Below are 15564 nucleotides of genomic sequence, written 5' to 3'. Positions count from 1 at the left end.
ATTTGCTACTAATAAATGAATTTATTCTTGTTATTCGGCTCCAATTTATCAAGTTTGCTACGTATTAAATGTATGTCTCGTTGCCCTGTAAATCCCACTCCAGATATATACAATATTCGTTCGAAAATCTAGGTCATGGAAGTCTCGTTTGAGGGATTGCGATGGCATTGTCAGTTTACTTGCATACGCTACAAATAGATTCGAGTATTATGCCTTGTACTCATCTAGTCTATTATTTTCCTACACGTCGTTAGTACTTCCACTCCGCTTGGTCATGAACAGGTTACTTGCATCCTTCATGGCAGCAGCAATGTATTTAGTATGCGTTCCCCGCGCAAACAGTTCGTATTTATGGGACTTGAAAAACTCGACGCTAGTGAACGCCAAACTGCGGCCGAGTTTGTGACACTTGCTTTCCTTCTAGTTGTTAGCCAGAATACATTCCGTCATGTTGAAGGAGCAACTGACTATAAAGATTTTGTCCCCTACCCATCATTAGTTTGAGAAGCTTTAACAAGGGGTCCAAGTGATACACACCGACTTTGCCGCCTGACGAGATATATGTCACATTCAGGTCAGTGGAGACACCGGTGCTGAACATTCCCCGCGATGAAACCGCCAAAGACCCAGCCAGATCGACTATGGTGATCATTAGTCGCAGGTCTAGGACAAAAATACAACTAGATTTCGCGTACCAAGTGAAGCAACTGTTCCGCCATGCAAGATTTCTAACCGATTCTGCATGCGTTTGGCCGTTAGAACGCAAGAGAGATGCTGCTCCTAGATGTTGAACTCACTGTATGACTCTTCTCTATAGTCAACTCCATTTTAACGTATCCCGGCACCGCATGCAGCAATTTCAACTAACGCGTGACTATGGTCAGTACAATTCATCCAGCAGATCGCCGCCATGCTACTGTACACGTGGAATTAAAGTCGGTTCCAGTCCTGAAGTCGCCAAAAACGACGACCAAACCTGTGCTGCAATTGAGCATTGTCCGAAACATTAACAACTGTCAGAAGTAGGCATACCATTTTCACGAAAGGCAGTGCAGACGCCATAACTAAAAATTTGACTCTCGTTGCCCTGCTAATATTCAAATTCCGAATTTAACGCGAAAGAAACTGTGCGGCATGCGACTGGTGCTGGGTGGTGATTGAGTTAGGTAAGGCTGTGGGACGGATCCCGCGGTGTGGACATGTCCCCGATGGCGCTACATTCCAACCACTGAGGACATATCTCATGAGTTATCAAAACTAGCCGGAAACATGAATACTTTCGTCACGGCTGATGAGTAGCAGAAGTCATATCTGCGCAACACCAGTATCTTGACTCTTTCGAAAATATTATTACCAGGATGTAGCGATTTCCAGTGTTTCAGGACTTAACTAATTACGTACACAATGAGCAGCGGTAAGAGAATACACTCTTCATTTATATGGAGAGGTGCTGGTTTGGGAAAGAATGTGATTGGATTATAGCAGGCACTGGATACCCCACCAAGCTGCATTAATACCATTCTGCTGCCAAATAATGCGAGACCTTGGTCTAAATTAAGAGGCAACTCACTGCAAAGACTTTTAGTCACAAAAAATTTATTATAATAACGTGACATATACGGCATTGCTTTGCGCTGCTCCAAACAACTGATCCCTGAGCCGGGCAGAAACATTGCGCAGTCTCGGATCGGGGAGAGGATGTCAACGGAAGAACATGATTCGACGCCTACAGGCTTCCCACAGCAGCATCGAGCGGCCAAGCTAAATTACCGTTATGTTTAGCATGCATATTTTAGTTAAGACACTGTTGATAAGCTGTTGAATATAGGAACGCCCGAGTGACCCGAGTGACCCACCCTTGCGGGATGACTACGGCAGCGACGACGAAGGGCAGGGACACAGGAGGTTGACGCACATGGCATTTCGTAAAGCCTGCAGAGACCGGAAGAGGATAGCCATTGGCTGTGTCATTGCCATATGTAAGAGCAGTAGCGCGTAAGCACAAGCGTAGGCGTTGGAGAGACGAGAATCGTTTTCCGCACTGTTCATCCTGAACGTTGTAAAACGGGGTCGAGTTAGAGAACATGGGGGCTGATCCATGGGGAAGTTTAATGGTAACTGGGCGATATGATAACCTTGATCGGCCCAGCGGTCGGCTTATCTAGCCGACCATCCAGTCTTCGCTAACCCACGTCAATTTGGGCCCTGCGTCACCAAGTCATCGGCAACAAATCCCCAACCCTAGGTCGAGTGCGGCGTCACGCGCCAAAAGGGGCAGACAATTGAGCTCAGGCCCGTCACGTGCACGATCAAGCGAGACGCTAGCGCACGCCAACGCACATCTATGCACGTGACGATGAGACGGCGTTTCGGGAGTCGCACTAGCAGTACGTAACCGTACACCATCAGCGTAGAAAGTAGACAGCTAGTATCAGGCGATAGACAGCGGGCAGAAGTAGAGTAGAGTAGATATTGGAATAGAGAGCATTGTCGTACGGACTTTACTTGAGACGAGAGAGCTTTGGGCCAGGGATTTGAGTCTACTACCACCCCCGGGACTAACCGCGTTGGAGCGATCTCAGCCGCGAAGGTCACTTACTACACATATCGTGAGTGCTGCTCGCTGGAGGCTATCCGCCTGTGCTTGTGCCGGCTGTGTCGCGTGCCTCTGTGTCTTTGCGCTCTTTGTGCTGTCTGTGCCAGTGGAGCAGGGTTGCTAGCGGTTGCCGCGTTGCGCGTATGAGCTGCTCGTGGCCAGCAAATACTCCCGCTGCATCCTCGCTGCGCAGGATACAGATCCCGCATTGGAAACAGCCTAACGAACTCTTCTAATACACGCTGCCTCGAGACAGTTCCTAATCTCGCCCCTGCTGCTTCGCCTCTCTCAAAGCGGGCATGGCCCCGTTATCTCCCCGGGAAACCGATCCTCCACCGCAAGACGATCCTCCACCCCTGTCCTCCTCCTCGGATCTCTTCGCACCTACGCTAAACCCCCCGATGCTCGCGTTCCATCAGTCTCCGCCAACTGAGTACGATTCGGCCCCATTGCCCCCAGCCTCCTCGAGTTCCAGCCTTAACGCGTCGGCCGACGTCATGTCAACTGCTTACACGCTATTCTTTCCCCCCGACTCATTGCGTCGGCAGCTCCCTATGAACTTGCTGTCCCAGCCGTTGCAGCAGCCGTCGACTGGGGCATCACTACCTCATGTTCACTTCACACAGCAGTCAGCTTCGATTCCTTATCCTCAACCAGGCGGTTCGTCTGCGACTCCAATCCATAGGCAAGAGCTTGAGCAAGCACAACAACATAGACCACAGCTTTTATCAGTCCCGCGGCACCGCGAATACTATTACCCTCCGATACGAAACTTGAATGAAGCAGCGGATCAGGATAATACATCGACTAGGTTCCAACGTTTACTTCAGCTCCAAGCATGGTCGGACTCTCAGTCACTATCCAATCCCGTGCCGCAGACAGCCGCCCAATCGTACTATTCAGCTGCCAGTCTAATGCCTCCCGAGTACGGACTGCCTCTAGTTAATCAACAGTCAGGAATTCCTCGTCCAGAGATGTTGGTGTCTCCGGCCCCGACATCGTCGATCCCACTCCCTATGGCCCAGACCCAGACCCAGACCATCCCGCTATATGGTCCACCACACTTACCAGAGAGACAACAGCCACATTTACAGCAGCAGCCACTAGACCAACGTTACGCTGCTGGCCCTCACCAGGACATTTTTGTTCCCAAAGCCGAGTCGCGGTCAAAAACCAAGCGATTCAGGTATGCTGTGCAATCTGCCCCTTATTTTCGTCGCAATTCGACCTTTTGCTTGAGACTATTAATCACAACCTCTGATTTCATTAACAATTATTACTAGACTAACGCATGCGCAAACGCGGTTCTTGCTAACAGAATTCGCAAGGCAACCGCATCCTGATGCCGCGCTTCGGGAGAGGCTCGCTGCCGAAATTCCTGGACTATCGCCCAGGCAGCTGCAAGTATGGTTCCAGAACAGACGCGCGAAGTTACGAAAACTTCCAAGGAATGAGAACACGGAACTGCTGACGCAACAATCACAGTCACAGATGCCGCAGCAGAATATCCTCAGCACGCAGCATTTGACGAGGGAAGATCAACAGTCGCCTCAGTCATCGATACTCCAGCAGCCTCTGCAGCTGATAACGACATCTCCCCAATTACAGCTGATTCACCCTCAGAGGGAAGCAAGGAAGCAGGAACCGGCGCAGGGGCCCACTCAAGGGCACAGTGCTCACCGGTCAGGCATCCAATAGCCAACGGTAACTACAGGTTCACACTGTTCGAACGGGCCGGGGGGGCATCAAGGCGCAATTATTTAGCCAGAAGCACGCTTTCAATTATATGGATTACCAAATTTCGACTTGGCTTTCCTGAATCTTTATTGCATATTTTCCTATTTTAGTTTTGGAATCTCGTTTAACTAGATATGTCAATAAGGCGCATTTGTAATGGGTATTGTGCATTGTTAATGGTTTTTTGCTCTCTTAGCTTCGGGATATGTATTGTTAGGAATTGAAATATGTTATATAGCTATGTATTATAATTAATATTTTTAGTAATCTGAGTTAATGACATTATTTTGATTATGGACGATTCAATTGCGTCTGTTAATGTTGCTCGCCAAACTCTGGCGCCACAATAAACAAATCGCTCGGCACCGCCGCAGTCTGCACTGCCACAAAGGCATGGTTTGGTTACTCGCACCGACAATAAATGGCGTCTTCCTCGCCGATACGCATCAACAAGCCTCCTTGAGCTCAAATCCATCGATAGATACAAGTGTTATTAAGTCCACCATGCGTGAGATTGTATCCATCCAGTGCGGTCAAGCAGGTATGTTGTGGATCTCTGTATTCGTACCGACGTCTATGTTGGTGAAATTCGCCAAATTGAACAAGCCGTCGGGACCTCTTAACGCCTTTGCCGACGATTTACGGTCGAATCACCAATAATGCGCTGTGTTGCTCATCGTAAAGTGATATGTACTAATTTGTTTTTTATAGGGTATGATGATGTTGATGTCATGTGCGAGTCGCGCCCACTAACATAGGAATCATCAACAGTAACCAGATTTCGTCGGCGTTCTGGAACACTATCACCGCTGAACATGGACTCGATAGTTCTGGCCACCTGATTGACACGTCCGATACCCAGCGACTTGATCGGATCGATGTTTTCTTCTCAGAGGCGTCGAATCGGAAATATGTCCCGCGCTCCGTGGCGGTAGACCTCGAGCCTTCGACGCTCGACGCGATCAGGTCTGGGCCCCAGGGGAATCTTTTCAGACCTGATAGCTTTATTTCGGCAGATTCTGGTGCGGGAAATAATTGGGCGAAGGGTTTCTATACCGAGGGTGCGGAATTGATGGAAGGTATTATGGATATCGTCAGACGAGAGGCAGAAAACACCGATTCGCTGCAAGGGTTCCAGGTCTCTCACTCGCTTGGTGGTGGTACTGGCTCCGGTCTTGGAACACTGTTGTTGTCGAAGATTAGAGAAGAGTATCCTGATAGGATGCTCTGCACTTATTCAATCCTTCCGTCACCGAAAGTATCTGACACCGTTACAGAGCCTTACAACGCCGTCTTATCGTTCCATCAGCTGGTTGAGAACTCGGATGAGACATTTTGCCTCGATAATGAGGCACTGTATGACATCGCGACCAAGACCCTCAGAATCGCACAGCCTGATTATTCTGATTTGAATCAGCTGATTTCAATGGTGATGTCTGGTGTTACTACTTGTTTGCGATTTCCCGGTCAGCTGAACAGTGATCTGAGAAAATTGGCAGTTAATATGGTGCCATTCCCTCGACTACACTTCTTTATGGTCGGATTTGCGCCATTGTTTGCCGTCAGTAAGTGACCGTTCGAGGAGGCCAATTTTATTGGGTTGAGACTGACTCTTTGGTAGACACTCGTGCGTTCCAGCACCTCGGCGTTACCGAACTTACCCAGCAACTTTTTAACCCAGTTAACATGATGGCAGCCGCAAATCCGCTACACGGCCGTTATCTGACTGCGTCCACTATATTCCGAGGAAAGGTATCGACTAAGGAGGTGGAAGATTCTGTTCTTTCTATGAGAACTAAGAATGCTCCTTACTTTGTCGAATGGATCCCAAATAATATTCAAACGTACGTTCTTGCGGCGCCATGTGAATCAAGATTGTCTAACGTGACGTAGGTCGATTTGCAACATTCCGCCTGCGAATCTCAAGACTGCGGCAACGTTCATCGGAAATTCCACTGCCGTCCAGGAGCTTTTCATCCGCACAAGCAATCAGTTCACGGCCATGTTTAGGCGTAAGGCGTTCTTGCACTGGTATACTGGTGAGGGTATGGACGAGATGGAGTTCACGGAGGCTGAGAGCAACTTGAACGATCTGATCGCGGAGTGTATGTATAAATGTCTTGCTTCGCATTTTACAGGTTCTGATTGAGCTAATTCTTGATGTACAGACCAGCAGTACCAAGACGCAAATGTCGACGACGACGTGGAAGACTATCTGGCCGAGCAAGATGAAGTTCCACTTGAAGAGTAACTGTCACATATGACAGTCCCGACAGTCCTTTTTGGCTGCTGAATTTTTTTGGGAGGGCCAATTTGCTTGACTGCAATGAAAAAGAAATGGCAATTAACTTTTTCATCTTCTTATAGAAAAATCACAATAGCATTCTGTTTGTCTTACGGTGATGCGTTTCATTCTGATGTGAGTCGGTAGCTACGAGAATAACGGAAAGTTATTGTAATTGTGTATTTATCTTATAGTATTTCCGTTTGTATTTGTGACGTATGTGTACAATAGTATTTATGTCATATTCCGTTGCAGAGAGTAAGCCTTTGGATTTCTAGTTCAATTAATTCGTAACTCGTACTTGCGATACGATACAATTAATGTTTTCAACAACGATTATCAAAAATATGTTTCTAGCCCTTGACTGGGTCTACCAAATCTCAGACACGCCACATACTGACTCGTGTGGTTTAAAATCCGACTTGAATTTCGCGCCCCTCGATAGATCTATTAGCGAATCCTTATTAATATTGTACAGTTCCGAAACAACGACGAAAAAACCACAAAATATTAGACAACGCCATTGGAAGGAAAAGTAGCCAATTTCTTCCACCATAAACTAAAATGTTTTGAACCATGCCCGTCTGTTCCAAATTACAAAAATCCCACCTAAAACAACAATATATCTACGAATATATTTTTATCGCGCCAGCCCTGTCGACCGAGATGATCAATCCGTACGGTTTACATAGCAACGCGACGTCCAAAATCGTATCGTTGTGGTTTTTGAGAATGTTCTGCTGGTGAGAAGTGATTAGAGTGTTTCGCTGCGCCTGGGTCTGTGGAGCTACAGGGCGAACGTTCGTGTTCCGCCGTCGATTCGCTTGTGATGTGCGGGGGGTGCCGTTCAGCGTTGGGCTACGGTCACTGTCGCCATTTGTGCTTGATGTATTCTCGGCTGCACTGCGTAGCTCAGTGTGGATAGACAGGTGAGATGTCGGGCTCGAGACGCTATATGTAGGCCTGACGTACTCGGTCATTGGGCCGCTGACAATACAAGACAAGTCAGGCTTGGCCATGTTCCAAAATCGCACGTGTCTATCGGCACCAGACGTGACCATGAATGTATCACCACTAGCAGGCCTAGACATCCCATTGAAAGAGTCCGACATGAAACTGGAATCACCCGAAAATGTAGTGGCCAAATCTGCTGCACCGATACAGAATGATCGGATTCCTTTCGCAATACTGGACTCTGTCCGATCCAGAAGTTGGACTGGATCGCTAGCAAATCGGCTCAGAATAGTCTCCGGAGACTCGTCGTCAACATTGACTGGCTCATATCGCTTCTCGATGTTTGCAGTCGTACCGCCGCCATCAAGCGAAGTCCTGTAAACCTCACGGCACTCGTTCTTCTCGACGTCCCAAATGGTAACCTCATCGCCGTTTATACACGTGCCACCAGCTACGCAAATCCATCTACCTTTGCCACGCGTAGGGTGCAGCCCGATGCGATGAATCGGGGTACCAGCCTGTAATCCCCACGCCTTCAGACGAATCTGATACCGAATACTCCACACATCCATAATTCCTTTAGAAGTTCCAACAACCAGCCACTCTCGCTTTTTGTCGACGCAGAAACAAGTCGGCACGCCATGGTGTAATGGATTCTGGAACGTAAACTCCTCTCTCATGCTCCGCAGATTTAATCCCACTATTCGGGATCTGTTCGTTGCCACCATCAATATCGAGCTTGACTGGATCTTGACGTTCTCTATCCAGACCGGCCATTCACCTTCCTCGAATTGATAATTCCGGAGTGTGACCAGCTTGCCGTATTTTGGGATACCACGTCCAGTTGCAGTTGAATAATCTACTCGAACAACGTTGATGACACCATCTGTAGAACCACTGGCAAAGCAATGTGTATTATCGACGAAACACAAACACCGCACTTTCGCTCCAGGAGCGTGCCTATATGTTTGCCGAGACCGATTCGTGACATTACGCTCAATCTGTAACGCATCCCAAACTTTCACCGTTCCATCATCTGATGCTGTGAGGAAGAAGTAATGATCAGGCGACACCACAACCCGGTTGATTGGCCCCTTGTGTTCTACAAAATGCGCAATTAGAACGCCATCGGGCCGCCAAGGACCAGCAACGCCACTGCCATGCTTTACTAGCGACCGAGGACGAGCTGCGAGAGGAATCAAGGGTCCAAATTCCGGGATGTCTTCCATAAACTTGTCAAGATATACTGTGTCCAAAAGTTTCAATATATACGGATCGTCCCCGGTGTAGGAATGGCCCCTGTAAACGACCGTCTCAATCACTGTTTCGTTATCCGTAGGCTTGTACTGTGAGATCTTCATCGTTTTCGCGCGGCCCTCCTGCCGACTTTGCCCCTTATCGTCTTTGTCTGGCTCCGAAAGCTTGTCAAGACGTCCGTACACTACAGTCGGACTTGTGCTGACATCTGGGGGCGCCTTTCCAACATGATCCCGTTTCTGAATAAAAGACGTAGCGCTCGCACGACGTCGAAGCTCGCGGGAGATCGTAACCTGTCTCTCCAGACGGTCATCTCCGGAGGATGATAGAGACTGACCACCTTTGTTGGTGGGAGTCTGACTAAGAGAAACTTCTTTTCCATCCGATATACTGCTATATCGAACGTTGCTGTAGTCAGTCTGTACAGGTGAAACAGTTGAAACGTTGCTTTGTACTCGGGACGGACTAGTCATGAAAATACTGGCGGCCGAGGGTCGAGGAGGGGACCCAACCTGAAAAATCGGAGCCATCGTGCGCGGTGAACCTTCAACACCGTTAAGCCAATGTGGAGGGAAATCTGTACGTGTCAAGTTCATAGATGACGGTGACCGACGTTGATAGCTATCTATTGTCTTCAGTGCATCAAGTAATGCCGTGGCTGCTTTAAACTGCTTGATCGTGGCTTCAGAAATCGGTGGTTTTGCCACATGTCGTCGTACTGTCGTTCTCGCGTCGTCAAAGAAATATGTGTGAAGTTGGACACCCAACTTATTGACCGCAATAACCGAACTCATGTCCGGACCTGCTATTTGTTCACGTCTGATCGGAGCTAACCTGTAATTTTTGTTTGCCTTGGCTATACGCCATATGTGTTCTCGCAGAGCCACCAACTTCCACAGATCTTCCTCTTTCAGGCCCATAACTTGAAGCCTCTTGAGCCATGCAATATCCCTGCAGATCATTAGCGTCGTTCTGAAGTCTGACCCGCATACATACTCTTCCGTTTTGTAACTTTTCTCAGAAAATCCTGTGTCTGCTGACGCCTTGGTAATGGATAGGTTATGTAACGACGAAGTGATAGAGTACGACCCGTCGAACATTGGAACGATATCCGACATTCGCTGTTCCTTAGCTGGTTTCCAGAAATTTGAATTTCGTGCTTCAGTTGCCCACTTTATCGACGTATTAAAAATTATCCGAGATAGCTAATCAAGAGTCAGTAATTTCTTAACCTCAACGGCAATAGAAGACGCATACTGGTGCCTTGCAGAAATCTTGAAGCATGACTTCCGAATAATCTAAAATTTCACATCTTAGGAACGGCTTAACAATAGGTCGAATAATGCAGTGCACATCTGCGGGCGACAGCCACTTGGTCGCCGCGGAAGTAAATGCGAACACGCCTATGTTCAAAGTCAACATTCCATTGATAACAGAGTAACTGCTTGTCAACCAACCTTGCCGAATCCATAGATTTGGATGTACTGCAAACCTGACTGTGATGCGGACAAGATCCCACAAATTTGGTCTTTTGATTAGGCCCAGTTCTGCCAGACTCGTAAATGCATAGAGAACTTTCTCCACCACAAATTCTTCCGTATCTTGTGTTGAGTTAGTAGGATAGCATGGAAACGACAAAGTACACGTACCAGCTAATGCCTGCACCATCAGTGGCATAATGTATTCCTCCAAACTATTTCCGCCAACAAACGTGGCTAGTCCTATGATACCATCGAAGAACGCACCGCGCAACAACGCATCCTTATCATTCAGATATGTAATTAGGTGACTTAGAATAATATCGTTCGCCTTCTGACTTCCAAAAAAGGCGCACAGTGGTGAGATCGACCGCAATAAAGCCCGTTTCACAGCAGAATCTGTGTCGGTCAGTAAAGACACAGCATGATCTTGAAATTGTTCAACAAGTTCACGTCGCAACAAGTCGAAATATCCTTGAAATCCGATATCGCTTGCGATGCCATTCTCTGCCTCAGAGTCAAGAAGAGCGAACGAGACACCATCTTTTCGGGCTTCTTGTGCCATATCCAAAAATCGCAAGGCAGTCTCTGCAAGAGTTGAAATACAAGATGCGTAATTAGCGCGCACAAAGACTTCTTTGCTTGACAATAAAGGCTGTAATCTCGGCATGATGTACTCTGGAAAGACATTCTCATTCACAGGTGTAATCTTCTTCACGAGCGCCATTAATTGCGTCAACGATCTCATTGCTGCGACTTTGACATTCACGAAATCATCGTCCAACAGTGCTACTAAGTATGGAAGACATCGATCCAGCTTTGCTTCGTCTGGCAATTGCTCACCCAATGCCAGGATTAGATCGCACGCATGCAGTCTAGCAGTGGCTGTGGCTGTATTCCGAATGGCTGATACAACAATTGATAGAAATATTAAAGAGCCGCAATCTTCAGGCGTCTGCCTTGACGCTATAGGTAGTGACGCATGGTAATTGGGTATGTCCAGATATACTGGGATCGGATCAACGCCCATTCTTACAGTAGCATGATCATTAATCTCTCTTCGAGGTTGATCAAATTTCAAGAAATACGCGACCTTATCAAATTCATTATAGATCCTCTCAATTCGAAAATCTGCTTCGACATATTGCGCTGGTAGAGATCTATGACCTAATCGAAGAACGCTGGGCTCGGTGATATTCTGGACATACTCGTGCATGAAATTGTAAAAATAACCGGGGAACGCCTTGTTGTGCCTTTGACATGTCAGCATACAGATTACTATCTCGATCTGCATCATCTTACCATTCAGTTAGATATCCAGCTGCTGGATAGCGATCTTTTGGATTCAAGCTAATCATATGTCGAACAAGAGACTTCAACAGGTCAGCCGTAACTCGAAATCACAGTAAACGGAAGCATACCCTTATTTCGACGTCGTCAATCATTGACAGATCGGGAACGAATGTGCCACGCCGATATCCGAAAAGTTGTGACAGATTGAAAATAGGAGCTCCCTCTAGAAATAATTCCGCAATGACACATCTAGATCGAAATTAGCACTATATAGTATTGCAACCATAGCTGCTATACCCTAAACTGAATATGTCCATTGCATCCGTCAAGGACCCCGTCTTCTTTTCACCGGGCCCGTAGAATCGTTCTGGAGCCACATAACATACTCGTCGCAGTGATGTATCAAAGAAAAACGAGAAATCTGCTGGATCGTCTTCCGGAAGAAATGTGGGCTTGAATGAAGCGAAGTCTGTTAAATAGACCCAGTTCCATGCCGTGACTACAATATTCTCGGTTTTTATATCCCCATGGTGAACGCCATAAGAGTGGCATTTGTCAAGTCCAGATAGCAGCTGAAACGCAATCCATCTCTTTTCAATATTTTCAAGAAACGGGCGAATACTTGCGACAAGAGTTAGCAAATTTATGCACATCACGTTCACCATGAACCTCGTACCTTATTCTGTCATACAAAATGTTCCCAAAATATTGCCGGACAAAATATCCTGCTCGTTCTGTTTCGACAATCTTGCTATATCCTATCGCATGAGAGGCCTCAAGTAGAGCTTCACGTTCATCTGTTTCGTACTTAGTATTAATTTCTATAAACAAAATAAACTCGATCACGTACTCGTTAACTGTCGCTGAAACGTTCGAAGAGATAGATTTGCCACAGGCTTGATAAATATCTTCACAATAACGAGTCCATCTTTATGCCGCCCTCTAATGGTCTTCATGAAGCGGGCAGATCCGCATGTCTTATCATACTGAATATCACCCAACTCGTCCACATAGGAATCAATTCCCACGGTCGGCGCCGACGGTGTCACTTGCGATATCTGATTTCCCATGATGAAATATTTTGAATCGCGAGTTTGCGTCTTTATGCGTGCCCCACAACACTCAAACCGATTGAAGCTGAGTTATATGTATGAACTGGATTGCTCGTCGATGACGAGGCAAACGGCCGTCGCCGAAGTGTCGGGTTCAGTGACACGGGCTTAGTGATACAACGCCCCTCGTTCTGGATTAGGTCCAAGATGTTGCACTCGCGTAGTCACCGCTCAACGATAACTGACGTCAATGCCAAAGAGCAGTTGGACTGCAATGGTTTACTATCATAGAATTAGGCGAACTCACTATAGCGCTATCAAGTGGGATGTAATTGTTACCCTAATCCTTATGTAAATGCGGCTTATGAATCCGGGTAACTGAGAACTGGAGTCAAACTTGTATGTAGGCAACAAAAACCATGGCTCAAAGTGCATCAAACCTTGCTCGTAAACCGCCTATCTCTTGAGTACGCTGAGCGAAGCGTGATCAACATATAGGACGTTTCCTATAGGGACCGAAAATGAGTGGCGATAGTTCCAAGGACTCAAGCGATAAGGAGTATGTGCGTCTAGTCTCGTCCGATGGATTTGAATACTCAATACTACGATCCGCGGCAGCCGTCTCAGGAACGCTTCGCGGAATGCTCAGTCAGTCGTCGAATTTTGTCGAAGCAAAACAAAACCGGGTTGTCTTACCTAATATAAGGTATTGCATTGTTTAAAGAGATGATATGTATTACTATGCTAATCCCATAGTGGTGTCCTATTGGAAAAAGTGTGTGAATATCTGTACTACAACCTCAAGCATCAGAATAATCCTGGAAATATTCCCGAGTTTGATGTACCGCCAGAAATGGCATTAGAACTATTGGTTGCTTCTGATTTCTTGGATGGTAAGGACTGTTTGATCAGAAGTGAATAAAGCAGTGGGCTAACCTGTACATGTACATTTAGTTTAATTTGCGGGACTTTGGAGTTTGGGCTGGTCTGCTTAGGTTTCACTTTGGAACGATATGTGCGACGCCAAATGTGCACTTCATCCGATCTTATTATCTCAGAAAGCTATTGTACAATATATCCAGCTATGTCTACTTCTTCATGGGGCGATACTTCTTTGTTGTGTTATTAGCGGCCCTCTCAAAGATACGTTCATCTCCGAAGGAAACGTCACCGTACTTGACGAAACTAATAATACCGCAATCAACCACACCAATAATCACGTTCTTGTATCCATCTCTCAATCTCTGCTGAGAAGTTGATGTAGACCCATGTGCAGTGGGCAATGTTGAAAACAAGGCATCCGCCTGCGCCAACGTAGGCATTCTATCCTTCTGCGCACTATTATCGATCAGCCGCTGTCTAAATCGTGCAGACACCTCAAATGTGCTTACTTCACGACTACCACTCTGAAATCTGGTTCTCCCGGGTTTGACTTCTTAAAAGATGGTCTCGGTTTCCAGATATTGTAGGCTACCCTAAATGGAACCGTAGTGGATTTGGGAGTAACAATCGAATCTCTGTGGCTGTAAAATGGAATTATCTGTAATGCCCTGTAAATGGAGTCTGGAATTTCAATTAATCTCCCTTCCGAATATAGATTTGGAAGATGCCCTACCGTACGATCTCCATACACCTCCACAAACAATTGGCCCGAAGGACGGGATTTTCTTCGAAAAGACACACCGCAAACCTATACAAAAAGAAGCGAACTTTTGTACTAGAAAGTTCCACAGTTTCCGTGCCCGGTTGCTGGTGGGCTTCTGTACTGTCTCTTCTTCACCATACCCGTCGAACGAAGCTGCCCGTTGCACTATGAATCCCAGTCGTTTTAGGTGAGCATATACTAAATATCGCTCATGACCTTGGCAAGAACCTAAGCACGCCGCATAGCAACCTTGCAAAGAAATATTCGTATCGCCATGCGCATTATATAGAGACATGCTTCCTCGTTCCATTAAGTATATTACTTCTTCGGGCAAAAGCCAAATAACTCCGTTTGAATCAGCCTTGCCTATACTCCTGAAATGTGGACCCCGTGCAACTAATACTTTAGCTTTCCGTAAATGTGGATACCAGATGCCCGAAATATGGACTTTGCTTTGCGCAGAATAAAGTTAGGTAAAGAAAGAAAACTGCGTGAGATCAATATACCTTGTATGCCGCCTTTCACCATTTAAGGCTATATACATAGCCTGTCTGCTTTCATCGAGGTTGTTCCTGTCAGACGAAGATCCTGTTGGCTCGTATTCCTTCTCGCCTCTCTTAGGCAATGACCTCCTACTGCACTCAGTCGTTAGTCGTGCTCTATACCACTGGATCATGAACGATAGCCTTACTTGGATCCCATTGCTGTTAACATTCGCCAGTCTTGCTGCTCATCATCGGATTCTGCGTCTTCTTGCTCTCCACGACCTTGTGTAGCTGGCACATTGTCATAGTCCTTGTCAAGATCATCCATAATAAACAGTCAGTAAGCGCTCAACCTGTATTGTGCATGTCTTTTGCTACCAAGCCCAAACTATTTAAACCTAGTCAATATGCGGTGTTTGGCCTTACATCCGTTCAACAGTAAAATTATCATTGTTAGCCACAAGGGGTTTGTATTGGGATCACTCCCCCCTGAAAGTGACGTCAGGGGGGTTAACGAGATGACTGCAATCTCCCGATATCCACTTTATTATGTAGTGCCTGTAGAACCTTTAGGGGGCTAGTACACTAAATACACTTAGAAGCGGTATAGTACGTCAGTAACAAATTTACTCGTAGCGGTATGGGATAGCCCCTACATGTTGTAATTGATAGCGGCTGGATGACGGTATTTGGCATGATCTTGAAAACTTTTGAATGGCGGTCAGACTACCATTCATTCCGCCATAGCAATGTCTTTGAGTCCTAGGATTATTACAATTCCCA

General features: G+C 46.6%; 6 protein-coding genes across 6 annotated transcripts; 3 read left to right on the top strand and 3 right to left on the bottom strand.

The window, feature by feature from the left end:
- Positions 1 to 9: 9 nt before the first annotated feature.
- On the bottom strand, positions 10 to 1226 carry V1513DRAFT_442025 (HotDog domain-containing protein). Its single transcript, XM_066897604.1, has 8 exons — positions 1033 to 1226; positions 923 to 976; positions 798 to 863; positions 696 to 738; positions 538 to 639; positions 469 to 485; positions 292 to 417; positions 10 to 240 (listed from the first exon to the last, which is right to left on the bottom strand). Exons 1-8 carry the CDS (start codon positions 1060 to 1062, stop codon positions 208 to 210), a joined length of 471 nt encoding a protein of 156 aa, XP_066754573.1. The 5' UTR covers positions 1063 to 1226; the 3' UTR covers positions 10 to 207.
- Positions 1227 to 2895: 1669 nt separating this feature from the next.
- V1513DRAFT_397920 (uncharacterized protein) lies at positions 2896 to 4579 on the top strand (the record flags this gene model as incomplete). Its single annotated transcript, XM_066895424.1, has 2 exons — positions 2896 to 3782; positions 3880 to 4579. The coding sequence occupies 2 exons, from the start codon at positions 2896 to 2898 to the stop codon at positions 4292 to 4294; spliced, it is 1302 nt and encodes a 433-aa protein (XP_066754572.1). The 3' UTR covers positions 4295 to 4579.
- A 163-nt stretch (positions 4580 to 4742) lies between these two features.
- V1513DRAFT_442017 (Tubulin/FtsZ, GTPase domain-containing protein) lies at positions 4743 to 7039 on the top strand. The gene is made up of 5 exons (XM_066897603.1): positions 4743 to 4874; positions 5104 to 5898; positions 5955 to 6177; positions 6227 to 6438; positions 6502 to 7039. Exons 1-5 carry the CDS (start codon positions 4838 to 4840, stop codon positions 6582 to 6584), a joined length of 1350 nt encoding a protein of 449 aa, XP_066754571.1. The 5' UTR covers positions 4743 to 4837; the 3' UTR covers positions 6585 to 7039.
- V1513DRAFT_478515 (uncharacterized protein) lies at positions 6862 to 12936 on the bottom strand. The gene is made up of 10 exons (XM_066900276.1): positions 12450 to 12936; positions 12276 to 12396; positions 11897 to 12220; positions 11728 to 11848; positions 11609 to 11679; positions 10478 to 11559; positions 10286 to 10429; positions 10086 to 10231; positions 9825 to 10033; positions 6862 to 9779 (listed from the first exon to the last, which is right to left on the bottom strand). The coding sequence occupies exons 1-10, from the start codon at positions 12667 to 12669 to the stop codon at positions 7244 to 7246; spliced, it is 4974 nt and encodes a 1657-aa protein (XP_066754570.1). The 5' UTR covers positions 12670 to 12936; the 3' UTR covers positions 6862 to 7243.
- A 161-nt stretch (positions 12937 to 13097) lies between these two features.
- V1513DRAFT_478514 (BTB/POZ protein) lies at positions 13098 to 13864 on the top strand. The gene is made up of 3 exons (XM_066900275.1): positions 13098 to 13357; positions 13408 to 13544; positions 13606 to 13864. The coding sequence occupies exons 1-3, from the start codon at positions 13173 to 13175 to the stop codon at positions 13608 to 13610; spliced, it is 327 nt and encodes a 108-aa protein (XP_066754569.1). The 5' UTR covers positions 13098 to 13172; the 3' UTR covers positions 13611 to 13864.
- V1513DRAFT_442007 (tRNA-splicing endonuclease subunit sen54 N-term-domain-containing protein) lies at positions 13654 to 15302 on the bottom strand. Its single transcript, XM_066897602.1, has 5 exons — positions 14988 to 15302; positions 14803 to 14931; positions 14267 to 14748; positions 14043 to 14214; positions 13654 to 13989 (listed from the first exon to the last, which is right to left on the bottom strand). Exons 1-5 carry the CDS (start codon positions 15107 to 15109, stop codon positions 13740 to 13742), a joined length of 1155 nt encoding a protein of 384 aa, XP_066754568.1. The 5' UTR covers positions 15110 to 15302; the 3' UTR covers positions 13654 to 13739.
- Between the last annotated feature and the right edge of the window lie 262 nt (positions 15303 to 15564).

Source organism: Lipomyces chichibuensis (assembly GCF_038497645.1).
Source record: "Lipomyces chichibuensis strain CBS 12929 unplaced genomic scaffold V1513scaffold_9, whole genome shotgun sequence".
NCBI lineage: Eukaryota > Fungi > Ascomycota > Lipomycetes > Lipomycetales > Lipomycetaceae > Lipomyces > Lipomyces chichibuensis.
The sequence above is the reverse complement of the archived record's forward strand: the minus strand, read 5'-3'. Positions and strand labels throughout refer to the sequence as shown.

What these genes read in the sequence shown, in the direction of transcription:
- V1513DRAFT_442025 (XM_066897604.1), bottom strand. Translation starts at nt 1,062, where the DNA reads ATGGCGTCTGCACTGCCTTTCGTGAAAATG. An exon ending in CACTGCCTTTCGTGAAAATG is followed by an intron (nt 977 to 1,032) that starts GTATGCCTACTT and finishes ATTGCAGCACAG; the next exon opens with GTTTGGTCGTCGTTTTTGGC. An exon ending in CTATAGAGAAGAGTCATACA is followed by an intron (nt 739 to 797) that starts GTGAGTTCAACA and finishes AAACGCATGCAG; the next exon opens with AATCGGTTAGAAATCTTGCA.
- V1513DRAFT_442017 (XM_066897603.1), top strand. Translation starts at nt 4,838, where the DNA reads ATGCGTGAGATTGTATCCATCCAGTGCGGTCAAGCAG. An exon ending in TGCGCCATTGTTTGCCGTCA is followed by an intron (nt 5,899 to 5,954) that starts GTAAGTGACCGT and finishes ACTCTTTGGTAG; the next exon opens with ACACTCGTGCGTTCCAGCAC. An exon ending in GAACGATCTGATCGCGGAGT is followed by an intron (nt 6,439 to 6,501) that starts GTATGTATAAAT and finishes CTTGATGTACAG; the next exon opens with ACCAGCAGTACCAAGACGCA.
- V1513DRAFT_478515 (XM_066900276.1), bottom strand. Translation starts at nt 12,669, where the DNA reads ATGGGAAATCAGATATCGCAAGTGACACCGTCGGCGCCGACCGTGGGA. An exon ending in GTTTCAGCGACAGTTAACGA is followed by an intron (nt 12,397 to 12,449) that starts GTACGTGATCGA and finishes AGTACGAAACAG; the next exon opens with ATGAACGTGAAGCTCTACTT. An exon ending in GCTGGATATCTAACTGAATG is followed by an intron (nt 11,560 to 11,608) that starts GTAAGATGATGC and finishes GACATGTCAAAG; the next exon opens with GCACAACAAGGCGTTCCCCG.
- V1513DRAFT_478514 (XM_066900275.1), top strand. Translation starts at nt 13,173, where the DNA reads ATGAGTGGCGATAGTTCCAAGGACTCAAGCGATAAGGAGTATGTGCGT. An exon ending in GTTGTCTTACCTAATATAAG is followed by an intron (nt 13,358 to 13,407) that starts GTATTGCATTGT and finishes CTAATCCCATAG; the next exon opens with TGGTGTCCTATTGGAAAAAG.
- V1513DRAFT_442007 (XM_066897602.1), bottom strand. Translation starts at nt 15,109, where the DNA reads ATGGATGATCTTGACAAGGACTATGACAATGTGCCAGCTACACAAGGT. An exon ending in TTAACAGCAATGGGATCCAA is followed by an intron (nt 14,932 to 14,987) that starts GTAAGGCTATCG and finishes GACTGAGTGCAG; the next exon opens with TAGGAGGTCATTGCCTAAGA. An exon ending in AGGTGTATGGAGATCGTACG is followed by an intron (nt 14,215 to 14,266) that starts GTAGGGCATCTT and finishes TTGAAATTCCAG; the next exon opens with ACTCCATTTACAGGGCATTA.